Here is a 22,845-nt window from a genome sequence, read left to right as displayed (position 1 = left end):
GTATTCCTTGACAGGTTGAGTACTGCTCTCTCATATTTGAAGCCACCTGTGCAGCTCCCCTTACCCCAACATTGAAGTCTCCTTGGACCCTGATGCCCTCACCTAAGACATGGTAGCTAAATTCACAGATGATACAAAGGTACAGAAAGTATGTTGTGAAAAAGACACTAGACAGGTTGCAGGATATAGGTTGAGTCAGCAGGTAAAAATCTGGCAAGTAGTTATAATGTGGGTAAGTGTGAGGTTTCTTGTAGCTTAAATAAAAAGAGATACTTAAATCAGTTTATATGTGGCATTGTTGAGAATGTATCTTTGCAGCATTGGTCGCCTTCCTTTAAGGAAGGATACCAGTGTGTTGGAGGCAGTTCAGAGGCAGTTTACTGGATTGGTTCCTTGAACGAGTGATTGTTGTATGGAGAGTGGTTGGACAGGCTGGGTTTATTTCTACTGGAGTTTAGAAGAATGTAGGGTGCCTTGAATAAAGTGTGTAAGAACTTAAACTGTCTTGACAAGGTGAACATAAAAGTTTCCTTTTGCGATTCAGTCCAGAACTATGGGGTACTGTTTTGAAATTACTGGTCACCTTTTTTTTTAGGACACAAGCTTTATTTTGAGAGTTGTGCAACTTTGGATCTCTATCTCAGAAGGTGGTGGAAATGACGATAATAAATAATTGAGGTGAAGGTAGATTCTTGTTAAGCAAGAGAATGTGGAGCAATGCAATGACCTTATTGAATGGTGGAGCTACCTCAAGGGCTGGATGGCCTACTTCCATTTTGTATGTTTGTATCTCAGTAATTGCCGTAGCACCTCAATCATCTGAGAGATCTGTACTCTGATTCTAGCCTTTTGAGAATCCTTGATTTAAATTGGTCTCCCTAAACCCTTCAACTCTATCTCTTTCTGTAAGATGATTCTCAAAACTTACTGCTTTGACCATCTGGACTTGCTTTGCAAAATATTCTAATTTTACTGTATAAAACTATGAACTGCCTTGTGAATTTTATTATATTGAAGATGCAATGTAAAGTCAAGCTGTTGACTTTGTACGGAATGTCCATTGTCCCATCAGTTTGAACAGTACAATCAGCAATGTGCCATCTGTACCTACCCCTATGAAACTCAACCAGTTTGAATTGCCGATTATCCAATCCTCAGTAAACATTGATTCTGAACCAGATTTTCATTATTTTAATTGTAGGATACAATCACGTGGACATGGCAAGGACCTGGAGCGTAAGTTGATTTAATTTTTGTTTATTCTTGTCAGCATATTGATATTTAACACATCAATTAATAACATTAGGCTTTTCGTTGATTTCAATAAGAAATTATTATTGGAGGTAAATCGTGTAAAGATTTGAATTGGAAGGACATGAGGATGAAATCGCTGTGTCCAGACCTGGGTGAAGGCAGGCATAATATGCACTTGCCTGCCATAGCTAGTGAGAAAATGCCAAACTTAAATGATAATTTGAGTACCTTTGACAGAGAGGATGAGAACTGCATCTTGTGATATTATACACAGCCCGTTTATCAATTTTCCAAGATGAGCAGTGTCTATTTTATACGGAAAAGAGGACAGAGTTGTGCACATCTTAATGCTGATAGTCATAATTGGACTTTGTCACAACAAGTAATGAGCTTTTTTTGCCCTGTAATAAATGTGAGGAAAGAAGGATAACTGTGATGACTTAAAATATATTTGTTTGCAATATTCACTTAGTTCAAAGTCATGTTATACAGATGAATCATACAGGATTTTTGCAAAACGTAACTGCATAAAATACTTACTAGTAAGTGGTATTTCTTTTGCAAAGAAATTCAAATAAACATTTCACTATTTTAAACGTTGTTAACTCCATGCACCACCATCTTGCATAATTCAAAATAAATTGTTGTACACAGAAGAATATCCTGTTCGCTTTTTCAAATGCAGAAGGAAAAAATTACCTGGACTGACAGCTCATTTCTTTTATGCCCCTCTATCAGAACGTTGTTTGATCAAGCTCCAGCTGTGATAAAGATCTCTGCCATCTGAAAACCCTCTGATGAAAGAGATGGGTGAATGAGATGTCTGTCAGGCAGGTTGATGTGATGGAGTTGAGCTTCAGGAACAAGAACTGGCAGTGTAATTGGTGATTAAGGTGGCAGCATATTCCTCTGAGTACAGATACTTACCACCAATGGTTATAAGTAGGAATGGTGAGTGACATAGAAGCTTAAGAGTATACACTGGATGACGCTTAATGGAAAGGAACTGTGGACCATATCATGGAGAAGTAGGAAGCTTGAATTGGAAAGAAGTGCGTCTGAGGAAAAATGACCAGGAAGATGATAAATGGATCAGGAAAGAAGCTAAATAGCTTATTATAGCTTTAAATTAAGGGGTGGTAGGTATAGAACAGATGTTAGGGGTAGATTCTTTACTCAGCGAGTCGAGAGTTCATGGAATGCCCTGCCAGTAACAGTGGTGGACTCTCCCTCTTTATGGGCATTTAAACGGGCATTGGATAGACATATGGAGGATAGTGGGCTAGTGTAGGTTAGGTGGGCTTCGCTGTATTTTTCTATGTTCTAAATACAGCATGGTATCCAGAGTGTCAGTCAGTTTGCATGTATGGGTGGATCTGGAACCTTTCCTGCACAGGTCTTTGCATGGAATCAGCAAAGGCTTGGAAGGAAACACATTCGTTCTTTTAATTAGTGACTAAATTTGGGAGAGTTGATGGAGATTATTCTAAGTAACAAAACTCTTAAACTATTAAGATTAACTCCGAACTAATAATAGCTTTTCAGAGAGAGCCATTATATTGCATTAAACTTGTATAAGCTATTGTGGTTATTTGATAATTCCCAACTTTTCACAGATAAATCTGGCAGATTTGGTTTGTTAAAACTAATGTTCCATTTAAAATCAACCAAAAGTCAGAATGATTGATGTTTTTAGCCTATTAAAGAATAGAAAATCAGCAATTTTCCATACTTGCGTGAGACTATTGTCTGCTGATGCTCAGTGAATGGCAGAACCCTTGGAAGTATTGATATGCAGAGGGATCTGGGTGTGCAGGTTCACAGATCACTGAAGGTGGCAATGCAAGTAGATATGGTAGTTAAAAAGGCCTACGGCATGCTTGCATTCATTGGAAGGGATATTGCATATAAGGATAGGAAAGTTATGCTGCAGCTTTATAGAACTTCAGTTTGGCTACACTTGGAATATTATGTACAGTTCTGGTCACCACACAAGGATGTGAATGCTTTGGAGATGGTACCGAAAAGATTTACCAGAATGTTGTCTGGTATAGAGGCTTTTAGCTATGAAGGAAGGTTGGCTCAAATGGGGTTTGTTCTCACTAGAATGCAAGAGGTTGAGGGGCAACCTGACAGAAGTTTATCAGATTGTGAATGGCTTGGACAGTGGAGAGTATTAAGCTTTTACCCCAGGGTGGAGAGGTCAATTACCAGGAGGCACAAGTTCAAAGTGGGAAGACATTTATAAATGAGGCAAGTTTTACCACACAAAGGGTGATAGTGGAAGCAAACACAATAGCAGCATTCAAGAATTACGTGGACATAAACATGAACAGGAAGGTAGGAGAGGGATATGGATCCTTGTAAGTGAAGACGGTTTAAGTATGGAGGGCAAAATACCTCCGCGCAAGCTTGGGGAGATGGAGGACCTGTTCTTATGCTGTATTGTTCTTTTTGTTTTCTTTTTCAAGAAGCCCTAGCAAAACTTGCATATCACGGGGCAAACTCTCCAGTGGTTGGATTCATACCTGACACATAAAGAAGATGGTAATGGTTGTAGGTCAATCATTTCAGCTCCAGGATATCTTGCAGGATTTCTTTACAGTATGTCCTAGGTCCAGCCATCTTCAGGTGCTTCATCAATGACCTTCCAACCTTAAGATCAGAATTGATTGCACAATATTCTGCACCCTTTGTGATGACTTAGATACTGAAGCAATCCATGTTTAAATGCAACAAGATCTGGACAATATCCAGTCTTGGGCTGACAAGTCACAACTAACATGGCTATGACCATCACCAATAGACAATCTAACCACTGCCCCTTGACATTCAGTGACCGCAGATCATAGACTATAAATAGTGCAGAGACTAACTCACCTGACTTGCCAAAGCCTGTCCCCCATCTACAAGGCACAAGTCAAGAGTTTGATGGCATAGTCCTCACTTGCCTGGATGAGTACAGCTCCAACAAAACTCAAGAATCCTGACATCATCCAGGCCAAAACAGCCCACCTGATAGGCAATACGTCTACAAGAATCCACTCCCTTCACCACTGACACTCAACAGCAGTGTGTGCTATCTACAATGTGCAGAAATTCAATGATCCTCAGACAGCACCTTCCAAACTCATGAACGCTTCCATCTAGAAGGACAAGGGCATTTGATATATGGGAGCACCACCTCCTTCAAGTTCCTTTCCAAGCCCTCACCATCCCAGCTTGGAAATATGTCATCGTTCCTTTATTGTCGCTTGGTCAAATTCCTGGAATTCCCTCCCTAATAGCACTGAGAGTCAAGCCACCACATGTGGACTGCAGCAGTTCAAGAAGGTGGGTCACTGACATCTTCTCAAGGACAACTAGGGACAGGCAATAAGCGCTGGCCAGCCAGCGACACCTATATCCCACGAATGAATGAATAAATAGTGATGTTTTGAAAAGTGCATTGCAGAGAGGAGATGCTGCAGATCTTAAAGCATAAGTCCCCCGGACCTGGTCAAGTATATCCCAGGATTTTGAGAGAAGTTAGGGAAGAAATTGCAGGGCCTCTGGCAGAGGTATTTGTATCATTGACAGCCACAGGTGAGGTATCCGAAAACTGGCGGATTGCTAATGTTCTGGTTTTTTTCCCCAGAAATGTTGAAAGAATAAGTCGGGGAACAATAGACCTGTAAGCCTAATGTCAATGGTGAATAAGTTGAAGGGGATTCTGAGAGACAGAATCTACATGCTTGGAAAAGCAAGGGCTGATTAGGGATGACTTTGCGTATGAGAAATCATGTCTGACACTTAACTGAGTTTTATTTTGAAGAGGATAAAAGATGGCTGCCGTCAGAAGGGTAGACATTGTTGTCTTGGACTTTAGAAAGCCCTTTGAGCTTCCGTATGGCAGACTGGTTCATAAGATTAGATCACGTGTAATCCCGGATGCTAGCCAATTGGATACAACAATGGTTTAGTGGTGGAGGGTTGCTCAAACGAGGACTGTGACCAGTGGTATGCTGCAAAGATTGGTACTGATCCACTGTTTGTTATTTATAGAAACAATTTGGGTGAGAATATGAGAGGCACAGTTAGTACATTTGTGAATGACACCAAAATTGATGGTATGTTGGACAGGGAAGAAGGTTATCTAAGATTACAACAGGACCTTGATCAACTGGGCAGTGAGATGAGGAATATCAGGTGAAGTTTAATTTAGATAAATGCGAGGTGTTGCATTTTGATAAGCGATCACAGCAGGATTTGCACAGTTAATGGTCAGGCCCTGGGGAGTGCTGTCAAAAAGAGACCTCTGTGTAGGTACTGAGTTCGTCGAAAGTGACGTCACGGGTAGACAGGGTGGTGAAGATGGCATTTGGCTTCATCATGTGTTGCTGGTCAAAGCACAGCAGGTTAGGCAGCATCTCAGGAATAGAGAATTCGACGTTTCGAGCATAAGCCCTTCATCAGGAATAAGAGAGAGAGAGCCAAGCCGGCTGAGATAAAAGGTAGGGAGGAGGGACTAGGGGGAGGGGCGATGGAGGTGGGATAGGTGGAAGGAGGTCAAGGTGAGGGTGATAGGCCGGAGTGGGGTGGGGGCGGAGAGGTCAGGAAGAGGATTGCAGGTTAGGAGGGCGGTGCTGAGTTGAGGGAACCGACTGAGACAAGGTGGGGGGAGGGGAAATGAGGAAGCTGGAGAAATCTGAATTCATACCTTGTGGTTGGAGGGTTCCCAGGCGGAAGATGAGGCGCTCCTCCTCCAGCCGTCGTGTAGTTGTGTTCTGCCGGTGGAGGAGTCCAAGGACCTGCATGTCCTCGGTGGAGTGGGAGGGGGAGTTAAAGTGTTGAGCCACGGGGTGATTGGGTTGGTTGGTTCGGGCGGCCCAGAGGTGTTCTCTGAAGCGTTCCGCAAGTAAGCGGCCTGTCTCACCAATATAGAGGAGGCCACATCGGGTGCAGCGGATGCAATAGATGATGTGTGTGGAGGTACAGGTGAACTTGTGGCGGATATGGAAGGATCCCTTGGGGCCTTGGAGGGAAGTGAGTGTGGAGGTGTGGGCGCAAGTTTTACATTTCCTGCGGTTGCAGGGGAAGGTGCCGGGGGTGGAGGTTGGGTTGGTGGGGGGTGTGGATCTGACAAGGGAGTCACGAAGGGAGTGGTCCTTGCGGAACGCTGATAGGGGAGGGGAGGGAAATATATCCTTGGTGGTGGGGTCCGTTTGGAGGTGGCGGAAATGGCGGCGGATAATACGTTGTATGCGCAGGTTGGTGGGGTGGTAGGTGAGAACCAGTGGGGTTCTGTCTTGGTGGCGGTTGGAGGAGCGGGGCTCAAGGGCGGAGGAGCGGGAAGTGGAGGAGATGCGGTGGAGGGCATCGTCGATCACGTCTGGGGGGAATCTGCGGTCCTTGAAGAAGGAGGCCATCTGGGTTGTGCGGTGTTGGAATTGGTCCTCCTGGGAGCAGATGCGGCGGAGACGAAGGAATTGGGAATATGGGATGGCGTTTTTACAGGGGGCAGGGTGGGAGGAGGTGTAGTCCAGGTAGCTGTGGGAGTCAGTCGGTTTATAATAGATGTCTGTGTTGAGTCGGTCGCCCGAGATAGAAATGGAAAGGTCTAGGAAGGGGAGGGAGGAGTCTGAGACAGTCCAGGTGAATTTCAGGTCGGGATGGAAGGTGTTAGTAAAGTTGATGAACTGTTCAACCTCCTCGTGGGAGCACGAGGCAGCGCCGATACAGTCATCGATGTAGCGGAGGAAAAGGTGGGGGGTGGTGCCAGTGTAGTTGCGGAAGATGGACTGTTCCACATATCCTACAAAGAGGCAGGCATAGCTGGGGCCCATGCGGGTGCCCATGGCAACTCCTTTAGTTTGGAGGAAGTGGGAGGATTGAAAAGAGAAGTTATTCAGGGTGAGGACCAGTTCAGTCAGTCGAAGGAGGGTGTCAGTGGAAGGGTACTGGTTAGTGCGGCGGGAAAGGAAGAAGCGGAGGGCTTTGAGTCCTTCGTGTTGGGGGATGGAGGTGTACAGGGACTGGATGTCCATAGTGAAAATAAGGCGTTGGGGACCGGGGAAGCGAAAATCCTGGAGGAGGTGGAGGGCGTGGGTGGTGTCCCGAACGTAGGTGGGGAGTTCTTGGACTAAAGGGGACAGGACCGTGTCGAGGTATTGGGAGATGAGTTCGGTGGGGCAGGAGCAGGCTGAGACAATGGGTCGGCCGGGGCAGGCAGGTTTGTGGATTTTGGGCAGGAGGTAGAAACGGGCGGTGCGGGGTTGTGGGACTATGAGGTTGGAGGCGGTGGATGGGAGATCCCCTGAGGTGATGAGGTCCTGGATGGTCTGTGAGATGATGGTTTGGTGGTGGGAGGTGGGGTCGTGGTCAAGGGGGCGATAAGAGGAGGCGTCCGCGAGCTGGCGTTTGGCTTCAGCGGTGTACAGGTCAGTGCGCCAAACTATCTCCTTCTTCAAGGACCGCAGATTCCCCCCAGACGTGATCGACGATGCCCTCCACCGCATCTCCTCCACTTCCCGCTCCTCCGCCCTTGAGCCCCGCTCCTCCAACCGCCACCAAGACAGAACCCCACTGGTTCTCACCTACCACCCCACCAACCTGCGCATACAACGTATTATCCGCCGCCATTTCCGCCACCTCCAAACGGACCCCACCACCAAGGATATATTTCCCTCCCCTCCCCTATCAGCGTTCCGCAAGGACCACTCCCTTCGTGACTCCCTTGTCAGATCCACACCCCCCACCAACCCAACCTCCACCCCCGGCACCTTCCCCTGCAACCGCAGGAAATGTAAAACTTGCGCCCACACCTCCACACTCACTTCCCTCCAAGGCCCCAAGGGATCCTTCCATATCCGCCACAAGTTCACCTGTACCTCCACACACATCATCTATTGCATCCGCTGCACCCGATGTGGCCTCCTCTATATTGGTGAGACAGGCCGCTTACTTGCGGAACGCTTCAGAGAACACCTCTGGGCCGCCCGAACCAACCAACCCAATCACCCCGTGGCTCAACACTTTAACTCCCCCTCCCACTCCACCGAGGACATGCAGGTCCTTGGACTCCTCCACCGGCAGAACACAACTACACGACGGCTGGAGGAGGAGCGCCTCATCTTCCGCCTGGGAACCCTCCAACCACAAGGTATGAATTCAGATTTCTCCAGCTTCCTCATTTCCCCTCCCCCCACCTTGTCTCAGTCGGTTCCCTCAACTCAGCACCGCCCTCCTAACCTGCAATCCTCTTCCTGACTTCTCCGCCCCCACCCCACTCTGGCCTATCACCCTCACCTTGACCTCCTTCCACCTATCCCACCTCCATCGCCCCTCCCCCTAGTCCCTCCTCCCTACCTTTTATCTCAGCCGGCTTGGCTCTCTCTCTCTTATTCCTGATGAAGGGCTTATGCTCGAAACGTCGAATTCTCTATTCCTGAGATGCTGCCTAACCTGCTGTGCTTTGACCAGCAACACATTTGCAGCTGTGATCTCCAGCATCTGCAGACCTCATTTTTTACATTTGGCTTCATCAGTCAGAATTGGGATGTCATGTTACAGCTATACAAGACATTGGTATGGCTACATTTTGAATTTTGCATACAGTTCTGGTCAACCTGCTATCAGAAGTGTTAGCTTCTTTTCCTGAGGTTTCACACGCTAGATTACATTTGCACACACCAACTTCTGCAAACAGTTTATTAAAGCCTGTGCAAGCTAGGTGACCCCTCTGACACTCTTCACAGACGTGCAAAGTAGAGTCAGAAGAGGCTCCCGAGCAAAGGAAACACATCCCCTTTGTACAGGTCAGCTGGCAATGCTCAGATATTATTCTCTCTCTCTCTCCCCACTGCCCCCCCCCCCAACCAATAACACATTGCCCCAGGTACAATGGTGGAATGAGGTCATCCTTTGAGGTAATGTAAATACCCTAATCCTGGGGAATCATTATGCAAATGATTTTCTGTCTCTATGATTCCCCAAGACAATGTATGTGTGATATGTTTCAGTATCGGGGGATGGTCATGCAAAAGAATTTGATTGGCTGGGGATGGCTATGAAAGCATTTATGAATGGAAGGGACTGAATGAGAGTTTAATTTGATAATAGCAGTAGAACAGTAGTAAATGGCTGCCCAAATGAATTGCGAGTCACCCACGTTCCTGCATGAATGTCGCCCCACCCACTTCCAGAATGTTCAGCTTCTGGAGAAAGACAGGGCAGTTTAACCCTTGAACATTGCATTAATGTCCAGAGAGTACAGTTTAATCTTTTAACATTACAGAAGGATGCCATTTTAACTGGAAATGATGCCAAAAAGATTAACAAGGATGTTACCAAGACTGGATGGTTTAAGTTAAGGAGAGGCTAGATAGGCTGGAATGTTTTTCTGTGGAGGTCTGATATTAAAGGTGACGTTCTAGAGGTTCATGAAGTCATGAGGGACATAGGTGAATACCAAAGGTCTTTTCTCCAGGCAAGGTAAGCCCAAGACTAGAGAACATAGGTTTAAGGTGAGAGGGGAAAGACATAAAAGGAACCTGAGGGGCATCATTTTCACACAAATGATCATGTGTACATGACATGAGCTGCCAGAGGAAATGGTAGAGGCAGGTACAATTACAACATTTAAAAAACATTTGAAAGGGGCATGTGCAGGAAAGGTTTAGATAGAGAGGGAGGGGCCAAATGCAGGCAAGTGGGACTACTTCAGTTTAGGAAATCTGGTCAACATGGATGAGTTGATCCGAAGGGCTAGTTCTGTAGTGTATTCCTGTATGACACTGACATCATAAAATGATGCATTATTACAAAGAGCAATCAGGACAGAAATATGTAGAGCACTGAAAATAAAGATATGCTTGTGGGTTGAGGCAGGCTGTTAAAGGAATTTCATCTATTGATTTGCCCATGCTAATAGCATAAGAAACAAGAGCAAGTGTAGACCATGTGAGCTGCAGAATCCGCTTTGCCATGGCAGAACATGAGTTTCAGTGACACTGGAAGGGAAATAAAGATGGGAAATCATCTAAGGGCTTACTACTTATTTATGCATTTATTTATGATAGCATGTAACCTGGGTTTTGTGAGCATTTAAAGAAACATTTGTTTAATAAATTTTAACAGAAGGAAAATGGCATTTTTTAATCGAATGATTTAATCTGAGTTTTGTAAGTTGTAAGTAATTGAAGAGGCCTTTTAAACGGGAGTATAATTTGGGATCCGTAATAGTTGAAGCAGGTACTACTGTGTCACTTAGAGACTATGCTGATTAGTTATTAGCAAATTTTCAAGTATCAACCTGAAATTGTAACTTTGCTATTTCATGTTGTCTATGTTTTGTGGTATATGATGGAATATTTTGTATCTTGTAAACATGTTACAGAAGTTCACAATTTAAGATATTCTAGTTATTGCTCAAGACATTTTGTCTTGCACTCAGCAGGGCAAATTACAAGAAATACCAGAATAAATAGAAAGTAGCATTTAAACCAGGTGAAAGGAGAGTTCTGATTGTTTGTTTGGCAAATGGATTCTGTTCAGGTCATTGCCAAGGAGCATGCATCATTTAATGACTGACAATAACACTGAAGTGTTATTTAAGCTTTAACTGATACAGTTTGACTCTCCGGTACCTTGAGAAATAGCCAGTGAATGGTTATCCCCCATTTTGTTGTAGGCAAACCAGGCACAGTGTATGTTTGTGTTATTTCTGCCTGCAAAGAAAAGTGCCCTATGTATTAATACACATGACCTCCGGTACATGCAAATGTGTTAAACTGCGAGCAGTGACCTCCTCAGTACAAGATAATTTGTTTTGACAATTTGATCTTTTCTTCAGCAGTACTCGAGTTTTGTACTATCAAATGACTGTTTGTTTATTCCAGTTACTGATATCACTTTATACAATGTTATTTCTCAGGTTAAAAATCCTTTGGCTTACGTTGTGCCAACTACACAATAATGTGGAAATAGAGGTTGGTTTTTCTTCTGCCTTTTGGAGGGTGGGAACCTTCGGTGTCATTTTATTATTTGGATTGGGTTTTTTAAAATATGGCTAGCTAAAAATGATTAATGTGTTGTACATTCTAGCAACGTTGATTTAACATTAGATGTTATTTATACAGCTTTTCAAAATAAATCTGCCAACATAGATGGAAATTCACTGAACAAATTGACCTCATGGGGATTTCATGGCACTTGTGATCTCTCTTCTCCCATACTGCACTAAGAACCTCAAGCACAGACCACTTTCCAGTGTTGCTTTTTTCTCTTCATTTCCAAATTAGAGGAACGATTTTTTGGAACGAAAAATGCTGGGATCACTGAATCAGTTTAGCGATGTTGCCTTTTTCCTCCTTCAACCCCAAATTTTTATTCACGTGTACATTCCTAACAAACAAGGGCAATTAGACTTGAATCAGAAGTCCTTTTTACTGCCAATCTAAAATTTTGTACACTAACCTCAAGATGTTTAAGATGGGTATTACAACAATAAAGATGTCGCAGTTGTGTAAAAGGAAAATCCATTTGTTCCATTTTAACTTCTGAAATATAAGATGCTAAACACTTAAATTTGGGTGCATACTATATAAAAAGAATAAGTGCTGTTAAGAATACAAATTTTTCCCTTCATTACAATGCTAGAGAATATTGGAAAAGTATATTCATCGTCTTTAACCAAATTGCTGTTGGTAGGTACACACCAGAAAGTAAAACATTGAAAATTAAAAATGTTTTACATTGGAAATGTTTAAGTATGTAAAACATAGTCATCTTCAGACTAATTCAGTAATTATCACAGAAATGCACAAGAAACATTTTAATGTCCAGATTAATATTCATCTTGAGGAATTCCCATCATTGTTTGCAGAGGTTCCTCTGCACAAATGAATGGTTTCATTACAATACATAGGGTTCAGTTTTTTCCTCCATGGAGGTAGCAAAAAGGACACACAATTGGGTGAGCTAGCTTTGAAGAAAGACTCCCCCTCTTGCCACCTTATCAGTTAGGTACAGGATGAGGAGGTCTATGAGCAATCTTCTCAGCTCACCAGCAATTAAGACCCTTGAGTGGTTAATTAGTTGCCACATAATATCCAAACATGCATATGAACAAGGAGAAGAAGTGGGCTATTTCGTTCTTTAAGCCTGCATCCCTGCCTACTCTGATAGCATTTCATCCCTTTGTTTAATAAGAACCTACTATTAAAATTACTCCAGGACATCACTTCCTCTACCTTTTCAGGAGGAGAATTCATCAGACTCTAGGCCCTCAGAAGGCAAAGAAAAATCTCAATGGATGACCTCTGATTTTTTTTCGACAGTGAGCCTAGTTATAGATTGATGAGAGGAAATACTCTGTCAAAGTCCCTCCAGTCTTGTTTGCAATTGAGACCTCTTTTTCTCCAGCTACTATAAGCTTAGCCTATCCAACTTCTCTTGATAAAATAGTCCAAAATGTTTTGTTATTAATCTAGTACATCTTTCCTGAACTGTTTCCAACAAGTTTACGTCCATTCTTACATAAGATAACCAATACTGTACTCCAGATGTGATCTCATCGGTGTATTGTATGCATAACCTCCGACATTTCACATTCAATTCTGCTGCTGCCTAACTACTTACTATTCCTCCATTCTAACCTTTTGTTTCATGCACTCGGGCACGCAGATCTGTGTCTCGGAGTTTTGCAATCTCTGACCATTTGGATAATATGCTTTTTTAATCTTTGTGCCAGTATAGATAATTGCATATTTTCTGATTATATTTGTCAGATCTTTGCCCCCTCACTTTATCTATATCCCTCTGTCATTCATCTGTCCTCTTCACAACCTATTTCTATTCCTTTCAAACCTTTATGCAAGTCATTTTTGTAAATCATAAACATTTGAGGTCCAGCACCAACTCCTGTGGCACACTACTCATTACATCTTGCCAACCTGTAAGCAGACATATTTCGGGACGGCACGGTGGCTCTGTGGTTAGCACTGCTGCCTCACAGCACCAGCGACCTAGCTTCGATTCCAGCCTCTGGCGACTGTCTGTGTGGAGTCTGCACATTCTCCCTGTGTTTGCATGGGTTTCCTCCGGGTGCTCCAGTTTCCTCCCACAATCAAACTGCTGTGCAGGTCAGGTGAATTGGCCATACTAAATTGCCCATAGTATAGATTATTAGTCAGGAATAAATGCATGGCAGGGGAATGGGTCTGGGTGGGTTACTGTTTAGAGTCGGTGTGGACTTATTGGGCCAAAGGACTGGTTTCCACACTGTAGAAATTCTAATTCTAAGAACCATTTGTACCCACTATCATCATCAAGTAACCAGCCAATCTTCGATTCGTGAGAGGTGCTGGAAGAATACTGCAGGTTAGGCAACATCTGAGGAGCAGGAGAATCGACATTTCGGGAATAAGTCCTTCAGGGACCAGCCCTCGTTCTGATGAAGGGTTTATGTCTGAAACGTCACTTCTCTGGCCCCTTGGATGCTGTCTGACCTGTGCTTTTCCAGCACCACACTCTCAACTCTGATCTCCAGCATCTGTCGTCCTCACTACTGTAGTCCTCTCCAGCATCTGTAGTTCCCAATCTTCTATTCATGCAAATATGCTACCATGATATGAGCTTTTATTTTATACAATCTTTTAAGGTATTCGATCAAATGTCTTCTGGAAATCTAAGTACTGTTCATCCACATGTTCCCTTTAATCTACAGCATGTTACCAACTCAAGGCACTCCTATAAATTAGTCAAATGTCATTTCTCTTTAAAGGTTATGTTCATTCTGCTTGATTACCTTGAATTACTCCAACTGCCCTGCTATAACTTTCAATAATAGCTTCTAATGTTTTTCCCTCTGGCAGATAGTAAACTAAATGGCCTGTTGTTTCCTCTTTCTGCTTGACTCCTTTTTCAAATAAAGGAGTTACATTACCTATCTTGCAATCTATTGGGATCTCTTCAAATCCAGGGACTTGCAAAAAATTAAAACTAATGCACCAACTGTCTCTCTAACTACTACTACTAAGTGCCTAAGAGGAAGCATCTGGACACACATCAAATCTCAGCTCTGATAATTTGCTCAGTATCATTTCCTTAGCAGTTGTGATTTCACGGAGTTCCTCCTGCCTTCCATTTCCTGATTTATTGCTGCATCTGGAATGTTACTCATCCCCTGCAATAAGATGAAAATGAATTATCTGTTGTAACCTTGTCTTGTCAGCTCTTCATTATCCATTATTAAGTCTCCAGTCTCTCTCTCTATAGAACTAACACACATTTGGTTAACTTCTTAAATACTCAAAGAAACTTACTATCTGTTCATAGTTCTAGCTAGCTATATCTCTAATTTTTATCATCTTTTGACCATTCTTTGTTTATATTAATTATGACCTGCCATTTGTATTTTCAGCTACGTGCTTTTTTTAGGCCAAGCCATCTCTTATAATTTTGCTTATTCTCTGGAAAATATCTACTCCATGCTAACAAGGCCCAATTTCATCTCTACTGACCAACTCTGAAACCTATTTCACCAGTTCACTCTGTTCTCATGCCCTCATAATTAACCTTACATAAATTTATAAAGTCTCTGTCCCATTCCCCCCTCTGTCAAACTGAATACCTTATTCATTGATATTGTGGTTGCACTACTGAGGGGCTTTTTCACTTTGAGGTCATTAATTCATCCTAACTCAGTGCAGCATATCAGGTCTACTATCATCAGCTCTCTGGTCAGTTCCAGAAGTAGCAATTTTAAGAAATTATCCTGAAAGCATTTTATGATTTCCTCTATTTTTGCCCATCTAATTTTTCCAGTCTGTATAAAGTAAAATCACCCGATATTATTGAATCATAGAATACCTATAGTGTAGAAAGAGGCCTGTTGATCCATCGAGTCTGCTGCATATTACACATTGCTCAGGTCATAATAATGCAGAAATTACGACCTTGTGATTCTACTTCATTTACCACCTAGATACTCGTAATGACCTTTTTTTTCCTGAGTATTTTGTTGATACCTACATGACCTGTGACATCTGGATACTTCCCATCGAGTGCAATGGCCTCAACCTGCCAATGGCTCAATTACCTACTTTCCCTGTAGGTGAGAAAAATAACTACTTTTCTTGACTGGGAAGCCAGAACCATGGGCCTGCCACATGAGGGTGGGACACTATATGCCACAATCTGAGGTCATTCGGGGTAGCAGTTGGTGTAAGGTGGCCACTGATAAGAGACCTGTTCTTGATTTCAATCTTTTAACTATTGCTGCAAGACTCTGAAGAAAAAAATGGCTTTCCCACAATGGATCCCTTGAAGATTTAGATCCCCCAGCAATAATTTCCAGGGCCTAAACACTATCATTCTCTAATTGATGGCACGTTTTGAAGAGCTGGGACTTCATTATTGGGATCTGTGATTCACTAACAAGCTAACTGGTCAGGTCCTGAGGCAGATTAGAGTCCAGTTCTTAATGAGCAATTCATAAAATGTTTTCTGTAGTTAATTAAAGCTTGCTTGTTGGAGTTAACGTATGTATTACCTTTGAACATGGCCATTTAGAATGTTCATGGAAAATTTCTGCCATGATGCTGAATGGAACTTCGAAAAGAATATATTAGAGTGAAACAAATAACTAGTAACTAATTTGATTATTTGTCCTAAACTGTTTGATATTGTCGAATTTAGAAAGTGTTTGGGTTAAAAGACTTATTAACTTATGCAAGTTAAAGTTTACCTTAAGACTTTTTACCATTCTTTGTATAGTTATTTGAAATAATCTTGTTCATCATTAAAAGCAGTTTTAAAGAGGTATATTAATTTTGTTTTCAGTTTTTGCCAATATATACGCCTTCTGAGGAGGAAAAGAGAAACCCCATTTTGTATGCAAACAATGTTAGAAAGGTAATGGCAAAGTAAGTATAATGATAATGCAAAACTTAATCATACATAACCACCATATCCTTAATTCTTTACCTCCATTGATATTAGGACTAATGAGAGCATTGGAAAAGTTTGTTTTTGTGTCTCAGATCTTGTATCCTCCGGCCAATTAATTCCAGGAGTGTGTATTCAGGCCTCCATACCATTGGATAAAAACTGAAGCTCCTTTCAGACATACAAAAACATTTTATCCCGAGCTCTTGAACTAACTTGATGCAGAAAACCAGTGACTTAATGGACCCACCCAATGTTTCAAAATATAATGCAAACCATTTAATATTATTACTTACTAGCTCGCACTGCAGAATTTATACACTTACTAAGACTACGATGCTTACTATTTTAAACACTTCTGCCAACATAAAATAAATGATTGATTAAACCCTGTCCTGAGTCAAATATTTACTTTGTAGCCTTAAAGAAAGATCATTCCATCCAGGAAAAATTTGTTTTATTCGTGATGACTTCTTGCAAAGTTATGTGATCTGAGATAGAGACCCGCAAATGCATATAATGAGCGAAAGCATATTCATCAATGTATACAGTTCCATCTAAATTCATTAGAGTTTTATAATGGTTTGATTGAAACCAGCATCAGGAGCATGAATTTGTGATCTTAGAACAATACAAGAATAACTTGTCATCAACATAACTTTTTTGTCTAATAATATGTTGTGTATCAGAGCAGAAAAATGTATTGCTGGAAAAGCGCAGCAGGTCAGGCAGCATCCAAGGAGCAGGAGAATCGAGGTTTCGGGCATAAGCCCTTCTTCAGGAATGGAGCAGCAAGTGCCCCCTCTGAAGGACTGTTCGACCTCCATGAAAAATCATAGATGCACACTTCTGTGCTTGATTTTGTGTTTCTCATGTTTATGGGAAATATCTAATCTAGCCATCCATTTGCTTAACGTTCAGTATATTGTTTAAATGCCATCTCATATCATTTTTTTGAGGTTATCTATGCTGCTGTATGGGCAAACTTTAATTTTTGTAATTGCCACTTTAGAGATTCATTGTAGTTCATTGCTTTGTAAAAAAAAAGTCAATTTACATCAAAAACTTTTTTTCCCCTCGTGTTTATTTTTGAACCCATTCCTTGTAGCGCTCTGGGTGTACCTGTGACTGACTACACATTTGAAGATTGTCAGCTTGTAATGTCTGACAGCCAGCTGAAACTACCTGTGGATACCTGTCTACTAGAATTTGCAAAACTTGCCAGAAAGCTCAAGTAGGTTCTGTTTTATGCTTGCTGTCTAACTTCAGCCATATCACCTTTCTTGAATTAGTTGTGATAGTCAATCTTTTAATGATTTAACACTTGACATATTATGATCCATTCAAATTGTTTACTTTATTCACAAATGTTCAGGTATTCTGGTGGGCCAATAGGACAGTTAGTTTGGGTTCCTATTGCCCAAAATCTTTGAGAGATTGGAAGATGATTGGTGCAATTATTATTTACTTAAATATGAAAATGTATTTAATTCTGTGCAATCAAGCAGTATAAGAGTAATAGAGTAACATAGCTCATTTCACATAAAACCAAGTATAAAACATTTCACTTTAAGTTGGTGTTCAGAGAATGATTGCAGTGCTGCAGGAGGTCATTTGGCCCATGTTTGTACTGACACGATGCATGAGCAATTATCCTAGTACCAAGTTCCACTCCAAACCCCTGTAATCCTGCAAGAATGGTCTGATTCTCTTTCACAGACCATGATTGAATCTGCTGCCATCACTTTCCAGCAGTGCATTACAGACCCTAACCACTCAAAGTTTTCTGTATCTTGCCTTACTATTTTTGCCAATTAAGTTAAATTAACTGATACTTCTGCAGCAAAAGATCTCCTGCTTCAAGTAACTGTTGGTCAGGAGATTTATAATGTTGTATTTGGCTGTGGCTGGGAAAATGAGTGCAATATAATAATGCATCCCAAGCAATTACTGTTGGTAGAAATTCATCCTTTCTGATCAGTGGGCATGCTCAACTTTGTTTGATTTAAATTAAGACCTTGAAGATTATGGTTTGAAAGATTGCAGAGACGTAGGACAGCGGGTCGGTATAGAGAATGTAGGTATGGGCTGATTTGTGTTTAAAATTTGACTTGATTCTGCTAAATTAAGCTCTGACCTGGGCATAAATCATGTAGAAACTCAACAGTAATGCTTACGTATGTTTCAACAGTGAGCTGGTTATTTTATGAAAGCTTAACATTTTAAAAAAATCTGTTAACGATAGTTATCTGCACAGTGGTTAGCACTGCCTCACAGTGCCAGAGACCCGGGTTTGATTCCTGTCTCCGGCAACTGTCTGTGTAGAGTTTGCATGTTCTCCCCATGTCTGCGCAAGTTTCCTCCAGGTGCTCCGGTTTCCTCCCACAGCCCAGAAATTGTGCAGGTTAGGTGAATTGGCCATGCTAAATTGCCCGTAGTGTTTGGTGAAGGGATAAATGTAGGGAAATGGGTCTGGGTGGGTTGCTCTTCGGAGGGTCGGTGTGTACTTGTTGGGCTGGAGAGCCTGTTTCCACACTAAGTAATTTAATATGAGCAAACAAATTACGAGCAGGAGTAGGCAGTTCAGGCATTGACCTTGTTCCTCCATTTGCTAACATCATAACTGATGTGATTATGGCCTTATCTCAATCTTTCCTGTTGTCTGCCAGTACCCTTTGATCCATTGTTCATCAAATCTCAGCCTTAAATACTTAGGACCTTTCCTGCAATACTGTTTGAAGAAGAGAATTTCACAGACCTGCAATCCTGAGTTTTAAAAAGAATGTTTCATTTCTTTCTTAAAATGGAGATGGTTATTCTCAAACTGTGTTCTCTCAATGCAGCCATCCCCATAAGGGGAAATATTCTCTCAGCAGCCACCCTGTTCATTCCCCTAAGGATCAATACTTTCAGTGCGATTCCCTATCATTTTCCTAAACTCTAATGGATGCACATCCCAACTGTCAAGTCTTTTTATTCCATAATCTAGTGAATGTTTTCTGAACTGCTTTTAAGGCTGTTACGTTCTTTCTGGAGTAAGTAAACCAAAATTATAATTATACTTAATATGTGGTCTGACAAACATCCTATACATTCATAGCAAAACATTCTCTACCTTAATATGTACTATTACAAGGAGAATACAGTATATTTTTCTATTCTTCCTGCTGAAGTGATTGAGTTCACGTTTTTCCACATTCTACTCGATCTGCTAAATTTTTGTACACTCAATTTATCTAGTTCCTTTTGTAGGTTCATCTCCTTGCAATTTACTTTTTTACCTATCTTTGTCATCACATTTAACAACCATACAATCTGTTCCTTGTTCCATATCGTTTATATAGATTATAAATTTTTCTTCTGCACTAACCAGTTGGCACTCCACTGGTTACAGCTTGCCAACCCAGAAATGACGCATTTACTCCTACTGTCCACTTCCTTTTGGCCAGCCAACCTTTCTGATATATTACCCCATATATCAAGAGCTTTTTATGTGGTAATATTATGTGGTATTTTATCAAATGCCTTTTGCTAAATAAACCAAGTACACCCCATCTGTAGTTTATTCTTTTATCTATATGGCTTGTTACTTCCTCAAAGAACTCTTAAAGTATGTAGACGTGATATCCCTTTTTAACAAAATCATGTTGACTCTACATAATTGTATTAAGATTTAAGAGCCTTGCCTCAATAATAAATTTGTTTTCCTTTTGACAGCTATTAAGCTAACAGCCTGCAATCATCTGCTTTCTGAAGTAGCTGCTTTCTGACCCCTTCTTTTCTTGAATAGCGAAGGTATATACACAGTTCCCCAATCTGATGAAATTTATTCCAGAGTCAAAAGAATTCTGGAAAATTGAAACCAATGCAGCTACTTCATTTCTGCTTCATCCTATTTCGTTGGCATAATTGATTATTCAGTTAATCGATTCAATGCCTTCTGTGCCCCCGCCACCCCATCCGACGTTGTCTTCCCCCGCACTATTCCTCCCCCCCCCGGCAGCCCAAACCGTATCCTAGACTGCCCCCCCCCCACCCACTCAAAACCTGTCCAACACCACCCCCTCCCGACCTCATCCAACACCAACCATCTCTTGCACCCTAACTCTGCAACCCCTCCCCCCTCTGGGGCAACCAGACTGGACATCCATAACAAGACTGCTGCTGCCTTTTGGGGAGTGAGTATCCAAACAGAGCACGCACGCACAACATCTTACTACAGGTTCCACTTTGCCCTTTACAGGACAATGTTGGAGAGATTATCAGGGGAGGGGGTTTTAGGGAACACCCTTGTGTCAAACTCCAGGAAAAGTGTGGAGAAAGATAGAGGGAGGGTGGGAGGTCAGTCATTTTGAGCCAGTGCCTGCACTCCCATCAGTCCAGGACTGTTCTCGACAGGACTTTTACTCTCTGGAAATAAAAGACACGATCAGTGTTGGAGACATGTCTGTCTTGTAATTTTTCTGTCGGGACCTCTATCTCCTTCAGGTAATTCGATTTTCGGATTATCAGGATTCCTCTGTATATATCAGCTTATAATTATGTTTTGATGCAAAATAAGGACACAGTTAGAGGTGCTGATTACTAAATGCTTGCAAACGCTAACATTTTGGTATTCTTTAAAAATACTTTCAGTACTTAAGCATCAGACTTAGCTCCACAGCCCGTGCAAATACATAATGTACTTCTCTAGAGGTGACCTTTGTGTTTTACAGAAGCTGACAGAGTTTGTTATGGAGGTGATCAGTGGATTACGTAGACAGTGTAATTTAGCACATTTTAGTTACTCCATCAAGAAAGGTCCTTCAATCCCTGCAGTGAAGCATCTTGTTGTTGAATTCTTTGAAGTTTTATGACTCCGCTGTCCTAGCTAGAAGTGCAAACATGCATTTATTAGTTTCCCTAAATGCTAGTCAAGATTTGCCATTTATAATTTGCACCAATGCCCCTGACACTACTTTATTTTGAGTTTGTTTTCAGATTACTCGTGGCATGCAGATCATTTTTTCTGTACAATTAATTATTTTTTATGGTTCTGAAATGTGGTCTGCCATTTCCATTTGGCATTGATAAAGAAAGTTTTTACTTTTTGCCAGTAACATTAGTAGAGTTCATTTCCCAAGCATTCACTTAGCATGTTAGAGCTGAAAATATGTTGCTGGAAAAGCACAGCAGGTCAGGCAGCATCCAAGGAGCAGGAGAATCGACGTTTCGGGCATGAGCCCTTCTTCAGGAATGAGGAAAGTGTGCCAAGCAGGCTCAATGGTAGGGAGGAGGGACTTGGGCAAGGGGGCATTAGAAATGCGATAGGTGGAAGGAGGTTAAGGTGAGGGTGATAGGCTGGAATAGGGGTGGGGGCGGAGAGGTCTGGAAGAAGATTGCAGGTTAGGAAGGTGGTGCTGAGTTGGAGGGTTGGAACTGAGACAAGGTGGGAGCGGGGGGAATGAGGAAACTGGAGAAATCGGAGTTCATCCCTTGTGGTTGGAGGGTTCCTAGGCAGAAGATGAGGCGCTCTTCCTCCAGCCGTCGTGTTGCTATGGTCTGGCGATGGAGGAGCCCAAGGACCTGCATGCCCTTGGTAGAGTGGGAGGGGGAGTTGAAGTATTGAACCATGGGGTGATTGGGTTGGTTGGTCCGGGTGTCCCAGAGGTGTTCTCTGAAATGTTCCGCAAGTAGGTGGCCTGTCTCCCCAATATAGAGGAGGCCACATCGGGTGCAGCGGATGCAGTAAATGAGGTGTGTGGAGGTGCAGGTGAGTTTGTGGCGGATATGGAAGAATCCTTTGGGACCTTGGAGGGAAGTAAGGGGGGAGGTGTGGGCGCAAGTTTTGCATTTCTTGCAGTTGCAGGGGAAGATGCCGGGGCTGGGGGGTGTGTGGACCTGATGAGGGAGTCACTGAGGGAGTGGTCTTTTCGGAACACGGATAGGGGAGTGGAGGTAAATGTATCCGTGGTGGTGGGTTCCGTTTGGAGGTGGCGGAAATGACGACGGATGATACAATGTATATGGAGGTTGGTGGGGTGGTGGATGAGGACCAATGGGGTTCTGTCCCGGAGGTGATTTGAGGGGTGGGGCTCAAGGGCGGAGGAGCGGGAAGTGGAGTAGATGCGGTGGAGAGCATCGTCGATCACGTCTAGGGGGGAATGCGGTCTTTGAAGAAGGAGGCCATCTGGGTTGCTCGGTATTGGAACTGGTCTTCCTGGGAGCAGATGCGGCGGAGACGAAGGAATTGTGAATATGGGATGGCGTTTTTACAGGGGGCAGGGTTGGGGGGGTGTGGCGGGGGAGGGGTGTGGAGGTGTAGTCTAGGTAGCTGTGGGAGTCAGTCGGTTTATAGTCCGGGTTGATTCGGTCGCCCGAGATAGAAATGGAGAGGTCTAGGAAGGGGAGTGAGGAGTCTGAGACGGTCCAGGTAAATTTGAGGTCTGGGTGAAAGGTGTTGGTAAAGTGGATGAACTGTTCAACCTCCTTGTGGGAACATGAGGCAGCGCCGATATAGTCGTCGATGTAGCGGAGGAAAAGGTGGGGATGGTGCCAGTATAGCTGTGGAAGATGGACTGTTCCACATATCCTACGAAGAGGCAGGCGTAACTGGGGCCCATGCGGGTGCCCATGGCTACTCCTCTGGTTTGGAGGAAGTGGGAGGATTGGAAAGAGAAGTTG

At 42.7% G+C, this 22,845-nt stretch overlaps 1 protein-coding gene across 3 annotated transcripts in view; it reads left to right on the top strand.

Annotated features, from left to right (window-relative positions):
- The window catches only part of LOC132815625 (lysophosphatidylcholine acyltransferase 1-like), a 222,230-nt gene that overhangs the window by 175,842 nt on the left and 23,543 nt on the right, over positions 1-22,845 (top strand). For all 3 annotated transcript variants that reach the window (XM_060824572.1, XM_060824573.1, XM_060824571.1), the window contains 4 exons: positions 1,202-1,236; positions 11,168-11,222; positions 16,078-16,160; positions 17,291-17,416. In XM_060824572.1, the coding sequence (XP_060680555.1) occupies positions 1,202-1,236; positions 11,168-11,222; positions 16,078-16,160; positions 17,291-17,416 (299 nt within the window). The remainder of the gene's footprint in view (positions 1-1,201; positions 1,237-11,167; positions 11,223-16,077; positions 16,161-17,290; positions 17,417-22,845) is intronic.

This window comes from Hemiscyllium ocellatum, chromosome 5, assembly GCF_020745735.1.
Source record: "Hemiscyllium ocellatum isolate sHemOce1 chromosome 5, sHemOce1.pat.X.cur, whole genome shotgun sequence".
In the NCBI taxonomy this organism is placed as follows: Eukaryota; Metazoa; Chordata; class Chondrichthyes; order Orectolobiformes; family Hemiscylliidae; genus Hemiscyllium; species Hemiscyllium ocellatum.
The sequence above is the reverse complement of the archived record's forward strand: the minus strand, read 5'-3'. Positions and strand labels throughout refer to the sequence as shown.